We start from the raw sequence: 24,759 nt of genomic DNA, 5'->3' as shown, positions 1-24,759 counted from the left end.
AACTTTATTCATTACTCGCGGTTTTACGTAAATTATTATACATAAACTGTGTTTGCCAATAATTTAGCTTAACAATATTTATTTTTTTCAATCATTCGAGTACATTCGGGTAGTCTTGTGTAATGCAGTATTTTGTGTCTATTTAGGTATGGTTAACCTGAGTGCTGAAATTGTGGAAAAATATATGTTCTTAGCGCGCCTGAAATGGGCTGTCTGCACTCTCAAAGTGCATGTTGTTGCCAAATGTATTTCATATGCTGTAAACCTAGTTCATAGTTGTTAGTTTCCTTTAATGCCAAACAAACACATACCAATCGTTGGTTAGAAGGCGATCGCCCAATTCGTCCTCGCTTTCTCCCGTGTCGCTGGCTGTCGTGTCGTTTTCGTCGGTTTCGCTTGCATACGGTTCAAACCGATATGGCTCAATAGCTTCAGTTTCTTCTTCAATTTGGTTTTCGCTACCTGCCTCCACACTACAACCATCCGTTTCAATACATGCGTAATCTGTTGAATCGCTTAAACCGCTGAAATCCGAGTCTGAATCCGAGCTAATGTCGCTATGGCTTGCTGTTCTATCCGCCATGTTTGTTTGTATTGGCATCACTATGTGACGTCACAGGAAAATGGACGGGTGTATATAACGATGGTTAAAATCAGGCACATTGAAGCTTTTTTAGGGATATTGCGTGCTGGGTAGAATTTTGAAAAAAACTTCGAAAAATAAAAATAGCCACTGGGAACTGATTTTTAATGGTTTTAACCCTTCTGAAATTGTGATAATGTTCCCCTTTAAGTGTTTTTAAATCCCTGCAGCTTCCATGACTGTTACACACTTGTGTCTACTGGCCTGATACTTAAACCTGAACATCTTATCACACACAGTGCAACTAAACGGTTTCTCTCCAGTGTGTGTTCTCATGTGTGTGGTCATGATTTGCTTTCTGGAGAAACTCATCTTACAAACAGAGCAAGCAAAAGGTTTCTCTCCAGTGTGTGTTCTCATGTGTCTGGTCATGATTTGCTTTCTGGAGAAACTCTTCTTACAAACATAGCAAGTAAAAGGTTTCTCCCCAATGTGTGTTCTCATGTGTAATAAAAGTTCCTTTTTAGTGTTGAATCTTTTAGCACAAGCTGAGTGTCAGGTTCAAATACTTATGACATATATTCATCAGACAAGAAGCAAGGAATCATGCAGAGACAGAGTTCAATTTAGCTCATGTGGAGAACACATGGAGCTGCACACTTAGTCACAGTCTTGCCCTACGCTCTAAGGTTCAGCTCCCGCGTCCCTCTATTTATTCAAGAGTTCCACAGTCAACATCACTGAGGCCGCCTCTAAAAGGAGTGGTCACATATATTATGCAAAGCAGGTCCAGGACGCACAATACGTGACAGAATGTGGTGGGGGCCTTGTGATTTCGCCTTGTCTCCGCTTCGTCAGCGTGCTGTCGTCTTATCTTCGTAGAGGTCCTTGAAGTCCTTGGCTGTTAGCGGGCTAAAACAAAGAGGCCACCCCTCAGACAAGAAGTGTTTGTCCTTGCACGAATAGAAAAGTCTAACTTAAGCACAATAACTAATAACTAAAGCAACAGACTTTAAGGATACTAAAGTTAGTGTGATAATATATATACATAATTATACTAACACTGAGCAAGTAAAAGGTTTCTCTCCAGTGTTTGTTCTCATGTGTAATATCATGCCATTCTAAGTGTTGAATCTTTTAGCACAAGCTGAGCAAGCAAAAGGTTTCTCTCCAGTGTGTGTTCTCATGTGCATGGTCATGATTTGCTTTCTGGAGAAACTCTTCTTACAAACGGAGCAAGTAAAGGATTTCTCACCTGTGTGTGTTCTCATGTGTAATATCATTTCATTCTTAGTGTTGAATCTTTTAGCACAAGCTGAGCAAGCAAAAGGTTTCTCTCCAGTGTGTGTTCTCATGTGTCTGGTCATGTGTTGCTTTCTAGAGAAATTATTCTTACAAACATAGCAAGTAAAGGGTTTTTCACCTGTGTGTGTTCCCATGTGTAATATCATGTCATTTTAGAGTAGAATCTTTTAGCACAAGCTGAGAAAGCAAAATGTTTATCTCCAGTGTGTGTTCTCATGTGTATGGTCATGTGTTCTTTTCTGGAGAAACTGTTCTTACAAACAGAGCAAGTAAAAGGTTTCTCTCCAGTGTGTGTTCTCATGTGTGTGGTCAAGTTTGTATTTGTGGAGAAACTCTTCTTACAAACAGAGCAAGCAAAAGGTTTCTCTCCAGTGTGTGTTCTCATGTGTATGGTCATCATTTGCTTTCTGGAGAAACTCTTCTTACAAACAGAGCAAGTAAAGGGTTTCTCACCTGTGTGTGTTCTCATGTGTAATATAATTTCATTCTTAGTGTTGAATATTTTAGCACAAGCTGAGCAAGCAAAAGGTTTCTCTCCAGTGTGTGTTCTCATGTGTGTGGTCATGTGTTCCTTTCTGGAGAAACTCTTCTTACAAACAGAGCAAGTAAAGGGTTTCTCACCTGTGTGTGTTCTCATGTGTAATATCATTTCAGTCTTAGTGTTGAATCTTTTAGCACAAGCTGAGCAAGCAAAATGTTTCTCTCCAGTGTGTGTTCTCATGTGTCTGGTCATGTGATGCTTTCTGGAGAAACTCTTCTTACAAACGGAGCAAGTAAAAGGTTTCTCTCCAAGATGTGTTCTCATGTGTCTGGTCATGTAATGCTTTGTGGGGAAACTCTTCTTACAAACGGAGCAAGTAAAAGGTTTCTCTCCAGTATGTGTTCTCATGTGTAATATCATTTCATTCTTAGTGTTGAATCTTTTAGCACAAACAGAGCAAGTAAAAGGTTTCTCTCCAGTGTGTGTTCTCATGTGTTCTGTAAAATGACTCTTCCATCTAAATGATTTCCCACATTCAGAGCAGTCAAAGTGTTTGTTGTTAGTGTGATGTCTCGTATCACCTTTAGAGTCATTTTTACTCTCCAAAGGTTTTTGGATGTGGTCACTGTGATCAGAAGAGTGTGACATCATGTGGTCCATGTCTGACAGTGGAGCAAAGATGCTGTCTGGTTCTGACTTGATATCTTCACAATGCTCTCCATCAGCTTCTGTGATGTGTTGACTTACAAGCTCCGCCCCTCTGTTCTCCTCACTTTGACTGTGATGAAGCTGTAAGGACTGAGCTTCATCTTCATCATGAAGCTGCTCCTCTTTAATGTGGGAGGGGGCCTGTAGCTCCTTCTGTCCCACACTGGTGTGCCACTCCTCTTCATGACTCCCCGCTGACACCCGCTGGACGTCTGCAGAACAAATGAGGTGTTACTGTATTGAAGTTTGCAGTATTCAAACTATTGACATGTGAGCTAGGCCAAATAGACAGTGATGGGCAAGCTACCTGGACAATGTAGTAAGCTAAGCTACAAGTTACTCTCAATTAAATGGAGCTAAGCTATCCTCAGAGAATTGTAGCACGCTACACTAAAAGCTACACTGCAAAAGTAGCTTGCCACATCAAATATATATATATATATATATGTATATATATATATATATATATATATATATATATATATATATATATATATATATATATATATATATATGTATATATATATATAGGCCCAGATGTATAATATCAATGTTTATGTTGTCCATGGAAAGAAGTTAGTAAGAAGCAAAAGAAAAACAACCAACCATGGATGACAAAAGGACTGAAAAATGCTTGTCACAAAAAAAAGACATTATATGGAATATTAATAACACAGACATCTATAGAGGCAGAAAATAAGTATACGAAATATAAAAACAAGCTAATTGGTATACTAGGAACATGTAAGAAGGAATACTACAGACAATTATTAAAGAAGAACAGAAACAACATGAGAGCAACATGGGGCATCCTAAATAGCATCATTAAAAATGCTGCTAAGAAAGATTACCCCCAGTACTTTCTACATGGAAATACAAAAAATGACAATATGAACCTAATAGTTGAACGTTTTAATGATTCAAAATGTCTAGGTATAATAATTGATGATAAATTGAACTGGAAATCTCATGTAAAAAATATACAACATAAAGTAGCAAGAAACACGTCAATAATGAATAAAGCAAAACATGTTGTAGACCAAAAATCACTTCATATTCTCTACTGCTCACTAGTGTTACATATCTGACTTATTGTGTAGAAATATGGGAAATAACTACAAAAGTACACTTCATTCATTAACTGTGTTACAAAAAAGATCAGTTATAATAATACATCATGTTGGATAGAGACAACATACAAACACTTTATTTATAGAATCACAAATACTGAAATTCCACCACATAGTGAATTTGCAAACAGCTAAAATGATACACAAAACAAACTATAACCTGCTAGCCAAGAATGTACAACAATTCTCAACAAAAGAGGAGAAATATAATCTTAGAGAACATTTTAATTTAAAACATTTGTATGCACGTACAACACTTAAGACCTTCAGTATATCAGTATGTGGGATTAAATGATGGAATGGATGAAGCAAAGCAATCAAACAATGTACTAATATGATCTACTTCAAGAAACTCTTCACACTTAAAGTGTTTACAAAGTACAAAGAGGAAGATAAACATTCTCAATTTATTTCATCCATCATTCATTTTCTACATCATCTTACTCATCTCACCATATGAAATATAACTTACTTCACTCATTATTATTTATTTATTTTTATTGTGATTACTTATGGAGTATATTGTGAATACATTGATAACAGGAAGTGAACAAAAGTGTTAGCAACTGTTATGTAAAAGAAAAGTGGTAGAATTAAATAAGCTCTGCTTCTTCCTACTCCTTTTCCAACATGTTGAATAGACAAACTGGAAATTGTGATGTATCATGTTGTATACATGCATGTGTGATGTATCATGTTGTATGCATGCATGTGTGATGTATCATGTTGTATGCATGCATGTGTGATGTATCATGTTGTATGCATGCATGTGTGATGTATCATGTTGTATGCATGCATGTGTGATGTATCATGTTGTATACATGCATGTGTGATGTATCATGTTGTATGCATGCATGTGTGATGTATCATGTTGTATGCATGTGTGATGTATCATGTTGTATGCATGCATGTGTGATGTATCATGTTGTATGCATTAAGGCTGAAACGACGCGTCGACGTAGTCGACGTCATCGGTTACGTAAATACGTCGACGTCATTTTTGTGCGTCGACGCGTCGCATATTTACGTCACACCACTGTCATGGCGGAACGCAGAGCAAACGATGCGAGCGAGGGGAAAAAAACACGCCAAAAGTCGTCAAAAGTGTGGGATTATTTTAATAAACGGCCTAATAATGTTGTTTTATGCACACTGTGTCGAGCGGAAATGGCGTATCACAGCAGCACAACGGCTATGAACGAGCATCTAAAAAGAAAACATCCGACAGCGTTCTTCCCATCACCATCAACGAGTCAATCATCCGCGTGAGTATACGTTGTCATCATTACACAAAAACATGAATGTGTCATTTGTATCTGCGTTGTAAATTCATAAACTAAAGCACCGTTTTGCTCTGAGAGGCGCGTTTGGCGTGCCTGTTCAGTGTTTACAAAGACGCGCTCCTCTTTAACGCTAACGTTAATTAGTTGTGCAAATACCTTTTACAACATTAACAGTTACATATACTATCTTTAACGCTAACGTTAATAAGTTGTGCAAATACCTTTTACAACATTAACAGTTACATATACTATCTTTAACGCTAACGTTAATAAGTTGTACAAATACCTTTTACAACATTAACAGTTACATATACTATCTTTAACGCTAACGTTAATAAGTTGTACAAATACCTTTTACAACATTAACAGTTACATATACTATCTTTAACGCAAACGTTAATAAGTTGTACAAATACCTTTTACAACATTAACAGTTACATATACTATCTTTAACGCTAATGTTAATAAGTTGTGCAAATACCTTTTACAACATTAACAGTTACATATCCTATCTTTAACGCTAACGTTAATAAGTTGTGCAAATACCTTTTACAACATTAACAGTTACATATCCTATGTACAAACGAACAATTAACTTCACTTTAATCATACTATCATTAACCTTTTGTATTGAAGTAAGCTGTATTTGGGTATATTTAAAATGAAAATTAATTGTTGTCTCTTATGTTGCAGCAAACGACAAAGCAGTGTCCAGGATTTTTTTCCAAAGAGGCATGGGACTGAATGCACACCCCAAGTGGCCGCTGACCTGACTGATGGTGTCCTGGAAATGATGCTCATAGACATGAGGCCATTAAATATGGTACAATGGGAAGGGTTTCAAAAAATGATCAAACGGTTTCACTCTGGCTACACACTACCATCAAGAACCCACTTCACTAAGCTTATGGAGCAAAAATACACAAAGAAAATGAATGAAGTCAAAGCAATCCTGAAAAATGTGAAAGGAAAACTGACACTCACAACTGATGCATGGACAAGTATGGCCACTGAAGCTTACCTTGGTGTCACCATTCACTTTGTTAATGATGAGTGGGAGCTTGCCTCAATTAACTTGACAACAATGCCCCTCAATGAAAAGCACACTGCAGAAAACATTGCCTCTTGGATTGAGGATGTTGTCAATAAGTTTGAAATAAACATAAAACTAGTACAAGTCATTGTACATGACAATGCTGCAAATGTTGTTGCAGCTTTAAGAGTTCTTGAGGAAAGACATGGTGTTTCATCCCTCAGATGTGTTGGCCATACTCTACAGCTTGTAGTTAACCATGCTCTAAAGGACAACCACATCAGCAGAGCTTTAGGAGCAGCAAGAAGTTTGGTCGAGCACTTCAGAAAAAGTGAGCTATCCAGTACAAAACTAAAGGTTAAGCAAAAACAAATGGGTTCTCCAGACCACAGCCTCATACAAGATGTGTCTGTGAGATGGAACAGTTCCTTTTACATGATTAGTCGCCTGCTTGAGCAGAGGTGGACAATAACAGCAACTCTGTCAGATCCGGAGGTCACTCAAAGAGGGAAGCATTTTCTGGATCTTAAGGCTGACCAGTGGAGCTTGCTTGAAGAACTTGAACAAGTTCTGAAACCTTTTGAATGTGCAACTGTGTACCTGAGTGGAGAATCTTATGTAACAGTTTCCGCTGTCCCTCTGCTGGTCAAAGGGCTTCGGAAGGCTACACAAACTGCATCAATCAAGTGTTTCCAGGTCACTGCTGCACGTGAGATAACATCCAGGTGGGAAGCCGAGACCACATTCAAAGATGATGGACCAAATGTGTGCATATTAGCAGCTGCACTTGACCCACGATTCAGGAAGCTGAAATTCCTGACTGCAGATGAGTGTTTAAAAGTTCAATACAAGCTGCATGCAATAGTTCTGGAGGAGAAAAGAAGGGAAAAGGAGACACACGCTCAACAGGGCACAGCAATGCAAGTGGAAAGACCAGATGCTGACAGGCCTGTATCTTTACTAGACACACTTCTTGGCTCAGATTCAGATGAACTCAGCAACAATGAGGAAGACAACAATGACAGTAATGATGCTGAAATGGTCAGAAACGAGTTAGTGTCTTATTTTGGAGAATCCCCCATTTCCAAGGATGAAAACCCATTAAAATGGTGGAAAGAACATCAGGCAAGGTTTCCAAATCTGGCAATGCTGGCTCGGTCTTACCTCTCAGTTCCAGCCACATCGACCCCTTCTGAGCACCTATTTTCAGCTTCTGGGAATATTGTAAACAAGAAAAGAACCAGCCTCACCCCAGAGCATGTAGACATGCTAACCTTTCTTCGTTACAACTGTTAGTCACTCACTGGAATGAGTAGAATTGGTTATAGTGTACTGTGTTGGACTGGATGTTTATTTTGCACATTTTAAAAGCAATACTTAATGTTTACAGTGCTCCAGAATATTTAGATTGGCACAAATGTTTACAGTGTTACAGAATGTTTTGCCATGTTTTCAATGTTGACTGAGTGGCCATACTTTTTTTTTTTGTAAATAAAAGCCATGCCTTTTGAAAAAACTGGCCTAAATTTCTTTTTTTCATCTTCATTTTAAATAAATAAAAAAATCGGTAAAAGGAAAAATAATCTATAGATTAATCGAAAAAATAATCTATAGATTAACCGATTAATCGAAAAAATAATCTATAGATTAATCGATAGAAAAATAATCGTTAGCTGCAGCCCTAGTATGCATGCATGTGTGATGTATCATGTTGTATGCATGCATGTGTGATGTATCATGTTGTATGCTTGCATGTTCCAAATAAACTCACCTCAACTAACACTTGGTGGACATTCAAGCCACAAAATGCAAATGGAGTATTGTTGGTGTATTTTGGATGGTTATAGAGGACCTCCCATTGGCTCCATTGCAAGTGGACTTTTATTTACATTTATGAGTTAGAATTAGGGCTGGGTGATATATGGAATATACTGGATATATCGTGAGTTTGTCTCTGTGCGATACAGAAAATGACTATATGGTGATATTGGAGTATACGTTCTCACACAGTTGCTTTTAGCTGCAGGCATTACACTACAGGCTCTTCTCACTCTTTCTTGTCTCTCCTTCTCACAGAGACATAAAACAAGCGCACCTTCTTACATATGTCACATACTGTCACGTGTGCAACGTCATACGCTCTCACGGAGCAGACAGGTAGCGGCATGGTAAGGTTAGCTGTGGTGCTAGTGGTAATACAAGAGAAAGAAGGTGCCAATCTGGTAACAAATGAAGGAAGAATTAATTCCCAAGAAAAACAGCAGGGGGTCCATCGTCTGGCGGTGGTTTGGCTTCAAGCGGGAAGATGTTGAACAGACAACCGTGATATGTCAAGTATGCGGCAAAAGCGTTGCTACAAAAAGTAGCAGCACTGCTAATGTAGCATCCTCTGAAATGTCACCCGCTAGAGAATTAGGAGTGCTTGAAACTCTGCATGTCAACATCTCGGCCGGTGCCACACCCACAAAATATCCAAGCAACCATTTCCAGATCAACACCGTATGAAACAAATAGTCAACAACAGAAGGAGATAACGTCCGCAGGAACCTACCACATAGTGAAGGACATACACTATTTGATTTCCTATTATGCAGCTCATTTTTATTTGACACTTATTGACATATCTTGTGTGACATCATGCACAAAAGTGCATTTTATTTGTTTTTAACTATTGTAGTGGCGTTCTGTACAAAAAGTGCACTTTAATTTAGTGTTGTTTTGATATGTCATCTTAGTGACATCATGCACAAAAGTGCACTAATAGCTTGTTTTAAAATGTCTCTGACAATGTTGCACTTTCTGTTTTGAAATGACATGAATGTTTGTACCACTGCTTAATAACTGTTTAATAAATACACTTTTGCTAAATTGACTTAGTTGTGGTTTCCCTCTCTGCATGAAAGTTTAAAAGTAGCATATATTAATGCAGTATGAAGAAGAATGTTTTAAAGTAAACACATAGAATCATCATACTGCTGTGATTATATGCATCAAGTGTTCATTCAAGGCTAAGGCAAAATATCCACATATATATGGTGTATCGTGACATGGCCTAAACATATCCACATATATATGGTGTATCATGACATGGCCTAAACATATCAACATATATATGGTGTGACATGGCCTAAACATATCCACATATATATGGTGTATCGTGACATGGCCTAAACATATCCACATATATATGGTGTATCGTGACATGGACTAAACATATCCATATATTAATAAAAGGCCATATCGCCCAGCCCTAGTTAGAATGTGATTCATTTATTTTTTATATATCCACCCTCATGTCTTTTATAATGATTGTGAACGATAGAAAAAATTCCCCCAAAAAGTGCAGTTCCCCTCTAAATTCCAATGATTAGATTTAAGACTTGAAGTGTATGAGCATGAAGTGATGAAGCCTACTTGGATGAGTCTTCTAAGACAAAGTGAACAGTCCAGTTGTGATGGATTGAATGCCCTGAGAATAAAATGATATGTGCTTACTTGGACTGTGATGAAGCTGTGAGGACTCAGGTGCTTTGTCTTCATGCTCTTCAGTCTTCACAGAGACAACAGTCAGTGGAAACTTGCTGACATCATCCTCCTCCTGCCCTACAACACACTCTCCCTCCTCTTCCTCTTTCATGTGTGGATCCTCCTCTTCCTCTTTCATGTGAAGGGGCTGTAATTCATCCTCTTCCTCTTTCATGTGTGGATCCTTCTCTTCCTCTTTCATGTGGGGGGGCTGTGGATCATCCTCTTCCTCTTTCATGTGGCAGGGCTGTGGATCTCCCTCTTTCTCTTTCATGTGGGTGGGCTGTGGCTCATCATCTTCCTCTTTCATGTGGGTGGGATGTGGATCCCCCTCTTCCTCTTTCATGTGGGTGGGCTGTGGATCATCCTCTTCCTCTTTCATGTGGGGGGGCTGCTGTACTTCTGTTGGGTAAATAAGTCAATAAGATAAATGATAAGAGATAAAGAGAGAATATAAATAGTTTTGGACTGACACTGTTAACACAATGAGATTATTTGTGTTCTTTTGTGTGTTGTGTTAAAAGTGTGTAGCAAAACAACCAATAAAAACACAGGAAATACCACCTTTTGTCCTAAAATTAATTCAAAAGTGGTACAGTGAGTACAAAAACAGACTTGGAAATTTGATGGGGGTCAATTTGAAATTTTTTATAAGTACGACGCAGCATTGATTGAGGCATTCTTAACTTCACTGATGTAAAGTCTGTAAATATTGAGATTGTCATTACCATAACTTCATTGTCATGGAAATAAAACAAATCTACTTCCAAAATCACTTAAAAAACATTCATGGTATGTTTTTGTTATCATGCAGAATACTTTTGGGTGGTCATTTTGTTGGCTGGGCCAAAAGGAACTTTTAACAAAAACATGTTTTCCTATGTGCTGTTGTATGGAGTATCTCCATCAACAATTCCTCTTTAGGAATTGGAGACCATCTACAACACACAGAAGGAAAGTCAGTCACCTTTATGTTCTTTTAATGATTCAAGTGTTGACTACTTTGGTTATTGAAAATAAATGTTTACTTTCACTTATTGTTGCATGTAAGTCACGATCAGGAAGTGAAATTATAACTTTAATTAGATTTGATTACAGTGAAAAATGTATTTAGTGAGTGTGTGAGTTTTGTGTAAACATGTTGATACAGGTTTACATCTTCTTAGGGACTGGAACACAGATATGTCCTGAAAGGATGCACCCATTTTTAAAACCTTCACTAAGCTGTGCCACCAACATTGTCTCACTTAGCTCATTAAGCATACTACCAGGGTGAGTGAGTCCTTTTAAACCTTCATAGACCTCGTTGTTACTTCTGACCAGTCTATGATTTTCACAAGTGGAACTACTGTATGCGGCTTAAGTGATCATTCCATCATTTTCTGTACCCATAAAAAACATAGAACTGAGTCTGAGGAGTTTCGGTGACGTCATCAAGCTGAATGGCAGCTTAGAGTAACATCTCCCTCGTGAAAAAAGTTATTTTGCCCCGTTAGACCGTAAAATGCCAAATTTTTAGATAATCTCTGAACAAACAAAAGGGGCAAGAATGGGGAAAACCAGAGGAAATCGAGGAAATATTGTTGCAGAGCCTGTAAATGAGGAAAGGTCTGTGTCCGCGAACAGCTCACCTGTAAAGCTACAAGATGACGGTGCTAACGCTAACCCTCGCTCAAAGGAGGCAGACGCCGAAGGTTTAGTCCAAGTTCTGGAGGAGATTCGGGACTTCCGAAAAGACATAAAAGAACAGCTGAACGATATTAAATCTGAGCTCACCAACATTAAACAACAAATAACAGACACAGAGGAGCGAATTGAGAAGGTGGAGGGCCGGATTCAAAACATGGAGTATGTGTTGAACAACATGATAAAAGTCATTCATCAGCAAGAAAACAAACTACTCGACTATGAAGGGAGATCCTGACGCAAGAACTTGAGGATATACAATGTTCCCGAAGGAGCCGAGGGACCGTCCATGCCAGAGTTTGTGGAAAAACTGCTGCGGCACATGTTGGAGATCCCCGCAACTACGCAACTCGACATCAAAAGCGCGCACCGCGCGCTGGCGCCAAGACCCGACGGAGACAGAGAAGACAAGCCGCGGTCAATAATAGTCAAATTCCTCTGCTACAGGATGAAAGAAGAGGTCATGAGCAAAGCCTGGGGAAAGAAGATTTTTCTGAATGGGAGACTAATGCATTTTGACCAGGATTACCTCCCAGCAGTCCTGCAAAAGAGGAAAAAATATGCTGAAGCGAAGCGAGTGTTAAAGCAAAGAAATATCTGCTTCCAGACTCCGTACCCGGCCAAACTACGAGTGTTCCAGGAGGACGGCACGCAGTTGTACCGGACAGCAAAGGAGGCAACAAAAGACATGAAGGACAGAGGACTTTCAGTCAGCGTGACTACACCGAGGGAGAGCCTGCTGGATCAGCTGTCCCGCTCCGCCTGGGAGACCATGGGAGGAAGGAGCCGGGAGGGGACATGTGAGGAGCCAGAGAAAAGCATCAAGGAGAGACTGCAAGCCTTCAGAAGATAATCATCGCCTTCTCCGGAGGACCTGTTAATTTTGACTGACTTCTTAAAGTGTTGGTAAGATGAACAGAACCAAAACAGGTGACTTTAAATTCACTCCAAGACATTTGCGTTTATATAATAACCCCAGCTAGATGAGAATATATACAAATGAGGGATGTATCTATGTAATGAACAGAGATTTTGTTTCTCTTTCTACCAAGTGCCATGATGGGGGCCCTCAGCCCATAGTTGGGAGAGGATTTCCCCCACAGCAAGACGTTTTATCTAGCCCAACTCAGGGGCATCTATTAGAGACCCCTGCTTTGGAACTACACTTTTCTTTTTTAATTGTCTTTAGTTATTTTTGCTTTGTTTTATTTATGTTATATCAGTTGTTTTCGTTATGGGAGTAGACTTGCTAGGTTTTATTTTGAATATTTTATTGGTACATTTACAAGTAAATACATATGGTTAGTGACAAAGTAAAATGTGTATCGTTTAATGTTAATGTCCTATTGAACCCAATTAAACGCAATAAAATATTATCGAAGGTGAGGACAGAACAAGCCCACATAGTATATTTACAGGAGACCCATTTGACTGACAAGGAGCATGTAAAACTAAAGAGAATGGGCTTCACTCATTTGTTTTGTTCGTCATATAAATTAGGACATAGGAGAGGAGTTACAATCCTCATCTCAAAAAAGCTACATTTTGAAAAAGTATTGGAATTTGGTGATAAGGAGGGTAGATTTATTTTAGTAAAGGGAAAGCTAGATGGGAACCCAATCACCTTATTGAATGTCTCTACACCCCCTGGGAGTGATATTAATTTCTTCCAAAAAATCACCAATATTATGGTAACGGAAACCAAAGGTCTTTTGATTTGTGGTGGGGATTTAAATATATATTTACAGCCAACATTGGACTCATCTAGTATAAAAATACAAAACGTGAAACCCCTTTATAAGAAAATAAACACACTTTTTGAGGAAGTAGGCTTAATTGACATATGGCGAGACTTTTTCCCAGACAGAAGGGATTATACTTATTTCTCTGCTCCGCACTGTCTTTATACAAGAATAGATTATTTCTAACATTTGGAAAGGATATGTTACATCTTGGGGGGCGCATTGCTGCGCTGGTAGTGTTCCTTCCAATACAGACGACAAGCAGGTGCGGCGTGCAGGTAAGATTTAAGGTTTTAATTATTTTAAGGCAGGATCAAAAATACAAACTGAGGATTCTAGCAAGCATGGAGCTAAAAAACACAAAATGTCACCAAGGGTGAAAAAACAAGGAATGCTAGTGCGTACAAACTTACTACAGCGAGGAGAAAAAACAGGAGAACGTAAACGTTGCCTAAAGCAAACATTGACCCAGCAACTACTGCTGGGTGACAGGAAACTATAAAGGGGAGTGATTAACCAAAACACCTGGTGGGAACACTAATTGCAAAACTAAGACAGGTGAGGATAATCAGTGCCCATGGAAACCAACAGTAAACAGGGAAAGAGTGTGCACCCAGGAAACAGACTAAAACAGAAACATTACCAACATAAATCATGCCATGATCCGGGTAACGGATCATGACAGGATAAAGATAAAATATGTACCTGTGAAATTGGGACGATAGATCTAAGTGACCATGCACCTATATACCTATCTATTGACTTTAATCTGAGGGCAAAAATTAATACATAGAAACTAAACTCAAGTCTGCTGAATGACCTATCCTTTAAGACACAAATTAAATCTGAAAATAGTCTCTTCTTGGAGTTCAATGACACATTGATTAGATACTGAAGACACATATTATGGGACACTGTGAAGGCTGTTTTAAGAGGGAAAATTCTAGCAATATCTTCATTTAAGAAAAAAAATTAGAATACAAAATCAAATGACTTAAAAAAAAAACAACTAAAAGAATTAGAAAGAAAACACAAACTAAATTTGGTACAGGATACATTAAGGGAAATAAGAAATACTAGGAATACAATAAACAGTTTGGCCACACAAGAAATTAAAAACAATCTAATGTTTTTGCAACAGAGACACTATGAAAGTGGCTCTAAGTCTATGAAAATACTGGCCTGGAAACTAAAAAAAAAGATAGCAGAAAACACCATTCATAAAATGAGGGATCCAAGAACAAAAGGGATAAAAACTAAACCAAATGAAATTCAGGAAGTCTTCTAACATTTTTATAAAACTTTATACTCTGAGGTCTCTAGTAGGAGCATAACCCAAATTGACAGCTTCCTGAACTCTCTGGATTGACCTATTTTAGATGAAAAACAAAACCAAACAATATCTGCAGATATAACTGAAAATGAATTAAAAGTTGCAATTAGTAGGCTTAAATTAAGAAAATCGCCAGGATCAGTCGGTTACACGGCTAAATGGTATAAGAAATTTAAAAAATAATGAATACCTGTTTTACTCCCCACACTGAATTGGGTCTTAAAAAAGGCACAAACGCCACTCAGTTGGAGGGAGGCAATTATCTCAGCTATACCAAAAGAAGGCAAGGATAGAATTGAATGTGCATCTTACAGGCCAATATCGGTTCTTAATGTAGATTATAAACTATTTACTTCCATTATGGGCAAACGATTAGAAGATGTTTTACCTATATTGATACATAATGATCAAATAGGTTTTATACATCAACGACAAACACAAGACAATATAAGAAAGACACTACATATTATGGCTCACATACAAAGAAAAAACATTGAAGCAATTGTTACAAGTGTGGATGCTGAAAAGGCCTTTGATTCGGTCATTTGGAATTTTATTTACAGAGTTTTATATAAATTCGGCTTTCAGGATACAATCATTAAAACTATGCAGGCACTATATAACAATCCTACTGCTACGATTAAAGTCAATGGATACTTATCAAACAGTTTTACCCTAGAAAGGGGCTCTAGACAGGGATGTGCATGGTCACCATTACTCTTTGCATTATATCTAGAGCCATTAGCTCAGTCTATTAGACACAATGAAGATATTAAGGGAATCATGATTAAAGGAAGAGAGTATAAATTGGCCTGCTATGCGGATGACATTTTGGTTTACCTCGGACACCCAACATACTCGCTCCCTAAATTAATGCAATCATTTGAACTGTATGGTCAACTACCAGGATATAAAATCAATATAGGTAAAACCCAGCTACTCATATAATTATAACCCACCAGGGGAAATCAGAAGTAGTTACCCTCTGATATGGTAAACAGAGTCTTTTAAATACATTGGCATTAATTTGCCAAAAGATCAAACAAAATGATCAGAATACAATTATCTACCCATACATAAAAAAATAAAAGATGACATAGCAAGATAGAACTTAATTCCTTTTTTTAGCCTTAGTTCTAGAATTGATTCCATTAAAATGAATGTACTGCCAAGACTGCTGTACCTATTTCAAACCCTGCTAATAGAGATGAACCAAAACCAAGTCAATGAATGGGACAAAATGGTATCAAGGTATATATGGCAAAGTAAAAGGCCAAGAGTTTGTCTCAAAACTTTACAATTGGTCAAACAAAAGGGAGGATGGGGTTTACCTTGCCTCCGATATTACTATTTTGCAGCCCAGATAAGAGCAGTGATATGCTGGTGCAACCCGTCATACATTGCTCAATGGAAAATTGTTTAAGAAGAAATGCCCTCCATCCCCATACAAGCAATCCTGGCGGATAACTATTTACAAACCCACATAAATAACATTGATAACCCATGGGTGAAATTGACCCTTAAAGGGGAACATAATCACAATTTCAGAAGGGTTAAAACCATTAAAAATCAGTTCCCTGTGGCTTATTTTATTTTTCGAAGTTTTTTTCAAAATGTTACTCATCACGCAATATCCCTAAAAAAAGCTTCAAAGTGCCTGATTTTAACCATCGTTATATACACCCGTCCATTATCCTGTGACGTCACACAGTGATGCCAATACAAACAAACATGGCGGCTAGAACGGCAAGGTATAGCGACATTAGCTCGGATTCAGACTCGGATTTCAACGGCTTAAGCGATTCAATAGATTACGCATGTATTGAAACGGATGGTTGTAGTGTGGAGGCAGGTAGCGAAAACGAAATTGAAGAAGAAACTGAAGCTATTGAGCCATATCAGTTTGAACCGTATGCAAGCGAAACCGACGAAAACAACACGACAGCCAGCGACACGAGAGAAAGCGAGGACGAATTCGGCGATCGCCTTCTAACCACCGATTGGTATGTGTTTGTTTGGCATTAAAGGAAACTAACAACTATGAACTAGGTTTACAGCATATGAAATACATTTGGCAACAACATGCACTTTGAGAGTGCAGACAGCCCAGTTTTCATCAATTAATATATTCTGTAGACATACCCTCATCCGCTCTCTTTTCCTGAAAGCTGATCTGTCCAGTCCAGTTGGAAATGCATCTGCTTTGAGTGTCGCAGGATATCCACACATTCTTGCCATCTCTGTCATAGCATAGCTTTCGTCGGTAAAGTAAGCGGAACAAACGTCCAATTTCTTGCCACTTTCGCATCTTTGGGCCACTGGTGCAACTTGAATCCGTCCCTGTTCGTGTTGTTACACCCTCCGACAACACACCGACAAGGCATGATGTCTCCAAGGTACGGAAAACAGTCGAAAAAACGGAAAATAACAGAGCTGATTTGACTCGGTGTTTGTAATGTGTTTGAGAAAATGGCGGATTGCTTCCCGATGTGACGTCACGTTGTGACGTCATCGCTCCGAGAGCGAATAATAGAAAGGCGTTTAATTCGCCAAAATTCACCCATTAAGAGTTCGAAAATCGGTTAAAAAAATATATGGTCTTTTTTCTGCAACATCAAGGTATATATTGACGCTTACATAGGTCTGGTGATAATGTTCCCCTTTAAAGTGTGGAAAATGATCATAAAGGAATACAAACTCGAGAGTGATATTGCAGTTCTTAAATGGTGTGCCTATGATACAGAGTTTACACCTAATAAATTAGACTCAAGATTTAAGGACTGGATATCTAAGGGTATAACAGTTTTATGTAGTGTAATGAAAGATAAAAAATGCTTAGTTTTGAAACTATTAAAAGGACATATATATTAGAAAACCAAGACTTCTATCGATATTTGCAGTCGCGGCATTTTGTTAATATGAAGGTGAAAAGTGTCACAAAGACGAGTATATGTTTGATTGAACTGTTTACAAAAGCCTACAATTCAGAAATTATTGATAGAAGTGTTTCATGCTTGTATAAGGGTCTGTTGAATATGAAATCATATTCAACTTCATATATTAAAACAAAATGGGAGAAGGAAGGAGGGATAACTAAATCTGAGGAAGGATGGACAAAAAAATGGAAATATCAATGGACTTGTACCAGCTCACCAAGTGGAGGGAGTTTGGCTGGAAAACTTTGATCAGATTTTTTATTACACCTTTTCAGAAGTGTCACTATGATAACAACTCCCCTGCCTGCTGGAGAAATTGTGGGAATTCAAATGCAAATCACTACCATGTTTTGTGGGACTGCTCCACCATAAAGGACTATTGGAAAGAGATACACCAAGCTCTACAGGATATTTTCAAACGTGAAATACCCCTCCAAAGTAAAACTTTGTTTTTTGGACATGTACCTCAGGACTGGCTGAAGAAAGATAAACACTTCATGAATATCCTACTGGTGGCTTGTAAAAAGACTATTACTAGGAAATGGATATCCCAGGAGAGCCCAACTTTGAAGCAATGGATGGAAACAACAATGGACATACCGTATTTTCCGCACTATTAGCCGCACCTAAAAACCACAAATTTACTCAAAAGCTGACAGTGCGGCTTTTAACCCGGTGCGCCTTATATATGGATTAATATTACGATTCATTTTCATAAAGTTTCGATCTCGCAACTACGGTAAACAGCCGCCATCTTTTTTCCCGGTAGAACAGGAAGCGCTTCTTCTTCTACGCAAGCAACCGCCAAGGTAAGCACCCGCCCCCATAGAACAGGAAGCGCTTCTTCTACTGTAAGCAACCACCCGCCCCCGGAAGAAGAAGAAGCGCGCGCATTTTCGTTTCATTTCCTTTGTGTGTTTACATCTGTAAAGACCAGACCACAAAATGGCTCCTACTAAGCGACACGCGTATAACGCAGAATTTAAACTTAAGGCAATAAGTCATGCCGAAGAACACGGAAATAGAGCAGCAGCAAGAGAATATAACATAAATGAATCAATGGTGCGTAGGTGGAGGAAGCAAGAAGATGACCTGCGCCAGGTAAAGAAGACAAAACAGAGTTTCCGAGGGAACAAAGCAAGATGGCTACTGTTGGAGGACAAACTCGAACAGTGGGTTGTTGAGCAGAGAGCAGCAAGCAGAAGTGTCAGCACCATCATTATTCGAATGAAGGCAACAGCGCTAGCAAGCGAACTTCACCTGGATGATTTTAAAGGTGGTGCTTCTTGGTGTTTCCGGTTCATGAAAAGACGCAATCTCTCCATCCGCACACGGACCACTATTTCACAGCAACTGCCTAAAGACTTTAAAGAAAAGCTGGCTACTTTCCGTGCATATTGTAAAAACAAGATAGCTGAAAAAAAGATCCGGCCAGAGCACATTATCAACATGGACGAGGTTCCACTGACTTTTGATATTCCTGTGAACCGCACTGTTGATACAACGGGAGCACGTACGGTGAATATTCGCACCACAGGGAATGAGAAGTCATCCTTCACTGTGGTTCTAGCTTGTCATGCTAATGGCCAGAAACTTCCACCCATGGTGATATTCAAAAGGAAGACCTTGCCAAAAGAGACCTTTCCAGCCGGCGTCATCATAAAAGCTAACTCGAAGGGATGGATGGATGAAGAAAAGATGAGCGAGTGGTTAAGGGAAGTTTACGCGAAGAGGCCGGGTGGCTTTTTTCACGCAGCTCCGTCCATGTTGATATACGACTCCATGCGCGCCCACATCACAGATGGTGTCAAAAAACAAGTGAAGCACACAAATACAACACTCGCCGTCATTCCGGGTGGATTAACCAAAGAACTCCAACCGCTGGATATTGGTGTCAACAGGGCATTCAAATCACGACTGCGAACGGCGTGGGAACAATGGATGACCGAAGGCGAACACACCTTCACTAAGACAGGCAGACAGCGCCGGACGACATACGCCAACATCTGCCAGTGGATCGTAAATGCCTGGGCAGATATTTCGGTCACAACTGTGGTCCGAGCTTTCCGGAAGGCAGGATTCACAGAACTGCTGGACAACAGTGACACTGACTCCGATGACTTCGACGAGACGGAACCGGCCATTTTGGATCCCACATTTGCCCAACTTTTCAACTCGGACACCGAAGACGAAGAATTCGAGGGATTTACGAATGAAGAATAACTTCAGAAAGTGAGCGTTATGTTTATTTTGTGTGTTGTGACATTAACGTTCGAGCAACATTATGTTGCTATTGCTCTGCACTATTTTGAATTTGACTATGTTTGTGATTGCACATTTGCGTACATTTTGGGACAGAGTTGTTAGAACGCTGGTTTTTAATATATTATTAAAGTTTGACTGACCTATCTGACTGTTTTTTTGACATTCCCTTTAGCGCAGCGTAGGCGCGGCTTATAACCCGGGGCGGCTTATAGGTGGACAAAGTTTTGAAATATGCCATTCATTGAAGGTGCGGCTAATAACCCGGGGCGGCTTATAGTGCGGAAAATACGGTATATAAAATGGAGAAGATAACTGCCTTTATTAATTATGAATTGGAGAAATTTACTTCATACTGGGAAAACTGGGTCAACTATGTCACACCCCATAAACCTGACTTTAATTTTTCGAATTAGTGATTGTACTGCAAAAAAAAAGAATAAAAGGGATTACTCCCTTTATGTGTATATGTATGTATATATGTATATATATATATATATATATTTATATATATATGCATCTGTTTATATTTAGTTTTATTTCTGATTATTATTATTATTAATGTATTATTAATGTATTATTATTATTATTTTTTGTTCTTTGTTTATTTAATCGATGTATTTGTAGATATTACTTTGTTTTTTTGTTGTTTCTTTCTTTTTTTGGGGTGGGGGTGGTATGGGTGGGATACAAACAAAAATATTTTGACATTTAGGGCAGACAATAGAAATATGATTTATGTGAATATGATGTAAACTGTGGTACGCAGGCATCACCTAGTGGTACGCCAATTATTATTTCATTATTTAAGTACAGTGTTTTATTTTCCTACATGCAAACACAGTGTTACTGTTCAAACTGTGTGTAATGTTAGAGTAACTAAAAATATTAAATATACTTGTTACATAACGTGTCTTCCTTGTTTTTAATGAATAATTAAGGCCTACTATGCTATTGTATTTTAATGTTGTTCATGATGGTGGTACTTGGAGATCCAAGTATTTTCTGAGGTGGTACCGTATTTTCCGCACCACAAGGCGCCCTGGGTTATAAGCCGCGCCTTCAATGAACGGCATATTTCAAAACTTTGTCCACCTATAAGCCGCCCCGTGTTATAAGCCGCATCTAACTGCGCTAAAGGAATGTCAAAAAAACAGTCAGATAGGTCAGTCAAACTTTAATAATATATTAAAAACCAGCGTGATGTGGGCGCGCATGGAGTCGTATATCAACATGGACGGAGCTGCGTGAAAAAAGCCACCCGGCCTCTTCGCGTAAACTTACCTTAACCACTCGCTCATCTTTTCTTCATCCATCCATCCCTTCGAGTTAGCTTTTATGATGACGCCGGCTGGAAAGGTCTCTTTTGGCAAGGTCTTCCTTTTGAATATCACCATGGGTGGAAGTTTCTGGCCATTAGCATGGCAAGCTAGAACCACAGTGAAGGATGACTTCTCATTCCCTGTGGTGCGAATATTCACCGTACGTGCTCCCGTTGTATCCACAGTGCGGTTCACAGGAATATCAAAAGTCAGTGGAACCTCGTCCATGTTGATAATGTTCTCTGGCCGGATCTTTTTTTCAGCTATCTTGTTTTTACAATATGCACGGAAAGTAGCCAGCTTTTCTTGAAAGTCTTTAGGCAGTTGCTGTGAAATAGTAGTCCGTGTGCGGATGGAGAGATTGCGTCTTTTCATGAACCGGAAACCTGTCGCTTAGTAGGAGCCATTTTGTGGTCTTTACAGATGTAAACACACAAAGGAAATGAAACGTAATATCCGCGCCCTTCTTCTTCTTCTACGCGGGCGGGTGGTTGCTTACAGTAGAAGAAGAAGCGCTTCCTGTTCTATGGGGGCGGGTGCTTACCTTGGCGGTTGCTTGCGTAGAAGAAGAAGCACTTCCTCTTCTACGGGGAAAAAAGATGGCGGCTGTTTACCGTAGTTGCGAGACCGAAACTTTATGAAAATGAATCTTAATATTAATCCATATATAAAGCGCACCGGGTTATAAGCCGCACTGTCAGCTTTTGAGTAAATTTGTGGTTTTTAGGTGCGGCTAATAGTGCGGAAAATACGGTACTTGGTGAAAAAAGTTTGACAACTACTGATGTAGTGAGACTGTAAACTACATTGGCAGACACCATTTTGTTATACCCAATACATCGCGCTTCCAACGAGATCCCGTTTTTTCCCCGAGTTAGAAAGTTCCAAAACTGTTCACGTTATACCATCTCATCTCATTGTGGATCATGTGAATGTTTGAAGTGGAACTAAATGTGATCTCTGAAAGGGCTACACATTATTTCCAAAGCAGGGCCCCCATCCACATATACAATACTAGTACATATCTGATGAAAAACAACATTATTTTTGTTATTTTAATTATAAGTGTGCCAAATCACCTATATTTGAACATTATCTAATGGAAATGACTGCTGTCTGATAATCACATTAATAACACAATAACAATCATGTGTCTGACTACACCTATTAATCACAATTAATCTAACACGTCATGTTCATGTTAATAATGAAATATAAAGTTAGTAAACATGTGAGAGTAAGAAGTAAACAAACCTGTTCTGTGTAACACAACTTGAGGTTTCTTGAAAACAGCGTCCAGTAGTTGACGTAGTCTCTTGTTTTCTTCTTTTGTCCGAGAAAGTTCCTCTTTGTACTCTGCTATCGTTCTTTCACACATTTTCACACAATCACAACACTTTACACTCACACTTGATCTTAACTAAGCGATGTGTTGATCAAATCCGCGTCTCTTTGTTAGCAGCTAACTAGCACGCTAAGCTAACTAGCACGCTAAGCTAACTAGCACGCTAAGCTAACTAACGCGTTAAAACAAGTAGCAAGCTATGCGGGCCTAATAATGTCCAAAGTTGACTGAGACGAGTGGAGTTTATCCTGACACGGAGGATGAATAAAGTGTAGTTAGTAGCGAGGCTTAGAAGCGTGTGTGGAGTAAAGGAGGTCTTTGCTGCAAAGCGCATATCCTCCACGCATGCGTCACGTAGGGGCGGGGCCAAGAGTCATAGGGATGGGCAAGTCATGAACGATTCATTCTAAATGTATGTTTTCATGGTGTCTCAAGCACGGCAACAAATGATCCATCCATCCATTTATCTACCGCGTGTCCCTTTCGGGGTCGCGGGGGGTGCTGGAGCCTATCTCAGCTGCATTCGGGCGGAAGGCGTCGTACACCCGGGACAAGTCGCCACCTCATCGCAGGGCCAACACAGATAGACAGACAAGTATATCAACTGTATTTGACTTTAAATCAGATAAATATCATTCGACAACAACATAATGTGCAGACTATAATTACTGCTTTGCTGGTTTTACTGGTGTAAAATTCTGCATCCGAGAGATCACAACCATTGCAGCCATGCGTCCAAAACATAACATCATCTTGCAGGGACATAAGAACAAGCAAAAGTAAAGTGTCTGTTATTTTACAATGTAATAATCTATTTAATAAGAAATGCTCAGAGAATACCTTTTTTTTTTAGTATTTATTGGAGGCCTCAAAAGACAAAGGCCGTCTGTTTACAGGAGAGTGTCACCTTTTATCTTAGCTCAGGAATGCATGGGGGAAGGGTTGGAGACAAGCGGGAAACTCTTAGTTAGGAAAAGTGTAGCTGCTGACAGAAGCACATTGTATATATGTTATATCATTTCATAGTTGGTTAGGGTAAATAAATACAATGTATAAATATAAGTTCATATTTACATATAATGTGATTAAAAATGTGTTTCCTTTGGTTAATTCATGCAAGTATATGTTAACTTTATTTCTGTTACAAAACCCATGTCAATTGGAGGGGAACATATTTTTTGTTCCGGTTTGGTCACATTGTTGGGGGGACAATTAATATGTGACGGAATAAGGGAAGCAGCATGAGACAGCAAGCATTCGATGTAAGAGGTTAATGGAGTCTCGGCTTGAAAATAAACTTTATTTCCTCTGAGTTTGTGAGGCCAATGAGGTATGATTCTTTCTGATAATGTATGTGAAATCAATGTGTTTTCTTTTATGTGATGTCAGACTAATTGTAAGTTCTGTTTTTCTTATTTATATGTTCTGACGGCATTATTTTTGGCATTGTTGTTAACGAGAAAAAGGCGTGCCTGAAATAAAAGTTGGACCTTGAAAATTGCTGAATGTCATCGTATCAAATAGGACACAGATGGTGTTATATCTCTCTTACACAGTGTCAGTCACTTTACCATTTTGGGGCCCTGTTGCTCACCAAAATACTGACTTAATGGACCACAATGGAAACAAGCCTTTTGGCTTTTTGTGCCATCCATTTGCCTTTTTAAAGCATTACATGGATTCAATTCTTTAAGATGTCAATAAACTTCTCAATCAATCAATCAATCAATCAAACCCCCCACTTGGGCGTCAGTGTCCTGTCCGTTACAACTTCTTCACAACTCCCCAAGATAGGAGACCCTCAGCATCCTTGGGAAGTGGAAACCCAGGGGCTGGCGTATGTATGTTTATGTGGTGTGTTATGACCCCTCACATTCAGTGGATGTCAGCATGATGGGACATTGTTTACCAGAGACTGGCTGGGTGAGGACACACAAGGCCCACGCAAAACAGGAACAACATTCTTTCTACAAAACACCAATTGTGATGCACCATTAGATACTGAAGTGAATGAATTCACTCATATTATGTTTTGCTTATGGTGAAGGTTTATATTCACCTTGGAGAAAGCCAACGACCAAGTTT

At 39.0% G+C, this 24,759-nt stretch overlaps 5 protein-coding genes across 5 annotated transcripts in view; 2 read left to right on the top strand and 3 right to left on the bottom strand.

Moving 5' to 3' along the window:
• LOC133570556 (uncharacterized) overlaps window positions 1-11,972 on the top strand; it is a 119,199-nt gene extending 107,227 nt beyond the window's left edge. Inside the window, exon 4 of the mRNA XM_072916521.1 lies at window positions 11,675-11,972. Within this exon, the coding sequence (XP_072772622.1) occupies window positions 11,675-11,972 (298 nt within the window). The remainder of the gene's footprint in view (window positions 1-11,674) is intronic.
• LOC133570591 (uncharacterized) overlaps window positions 1-24,759 on the bottom strand; it is a 463,307-nt gene that overhangs the window by 331,481 nt on the left and 107,067 nt on the right. The window lies entirely within an intron of this gene.
• LOC140680148 (uncharacterized) lies at window positions 1,695-3,296 on the bottom strand (the record flags this gene model as incomplete). Its single annotated transcript, XM_072916523.1, has 1 exon — window positions 1,695-3,296. A coding segment is annotated over one exon (1,266 nt), but the record flags the coding sequence as incomplete, so codon positions are not given.
• Window positions 5,252-7,719, top strand: LOC140680147 (E3 SUMO-protein ligase ZBED1-like). The gene is made up of 3 exons (XM_072916522.1): window positions 5,252-5,472; window positions 6,184-7,353; window positions 7,695-7,719. The coding sequence occupies exons 1-3, from the start codon at window positions 5,375-5,377 to the stop codon at window positions 7,717-7,719; spliced, it is 1,293 nt and encodes a 430-aa protein (XP_072772623.1). The 5' UTR covers window positions 5,252-5,374.
• On the bottom strand, window positions 9,951-23,007 carry LOC140680146 (uncharacterized). The gene is made up of 2 exons (XM_072916520.1): window positions 22,584-23,007; window positions 9,951-10,450 (listed from the first exon to the last, which is right to left on the bottom strand). The coding sequence occupies exons 1-2, from the start codon at window positions 22,705-22,707 to the stop codon at window positions 9,951-9,953; spliced, it is 624 nt and encodes a 207-aa protein (XP_072772621.1). The 5' UTR covers window positions 22,708-23,007.

The sequence above is a fragment of the Nerophis lumbriciformis genome, linkage group LG28 (assembly GCF_033978685.3).
Source record: "Nerophis lumbriciformis linkage group LG28, RoL_Nlum_v2.1, whole genome shotgun sequence".
NCBI lineage: Eukaryota > Metazoa > Chordata > Actinopteri > Syngnathiformes > Syngnathidae > Nerophis > Nerophis lumbriciformis.
The sequence above is the reverse complement of the archived record's forward strand: the minus strand, read 5'-3'. Positions and strand labels throughout refer to the sequence as shown.

Bases quoted from the DNA above. Each gene is read 5' to 3' on its own strand.
- LOC140680146 (XM_072916520.1), bottom strand. From the start codon at position 22,707: ATGTGTGAAAGAACGATAGCAGAGTACAAAGAGGAACTTTCTCGGACA. The intron at 10,451-22,583 runs GTTTGTTTACTT...TTTACCCAACAG, and splicing joins AGTTGTGTTACACAGAACAG to AAGTACAGCAGCCCCCCCAC.
- LOC140680147 (XM_072916522.1), top strand. From the start codon at position 5,375: ATGGCGTATCACAGCAGCACAACGGCTATGAACGAGCATCTAAAAAGA. The intron at 5,473-6,183 runs GTGAGTATACGT...CTTATGTTGCAG, and splicing joins TCAACGAGTCAATCATCCGC to CAAACGACAAAGCAGTGTCC. The intron at 7,354-7,694 runs GTGTTTAAAAGT...CTTACCTCTCAG, and splicing joins AAATTCCTGACTGCAGATGA to TTCCAGCCACATCGACCCCT.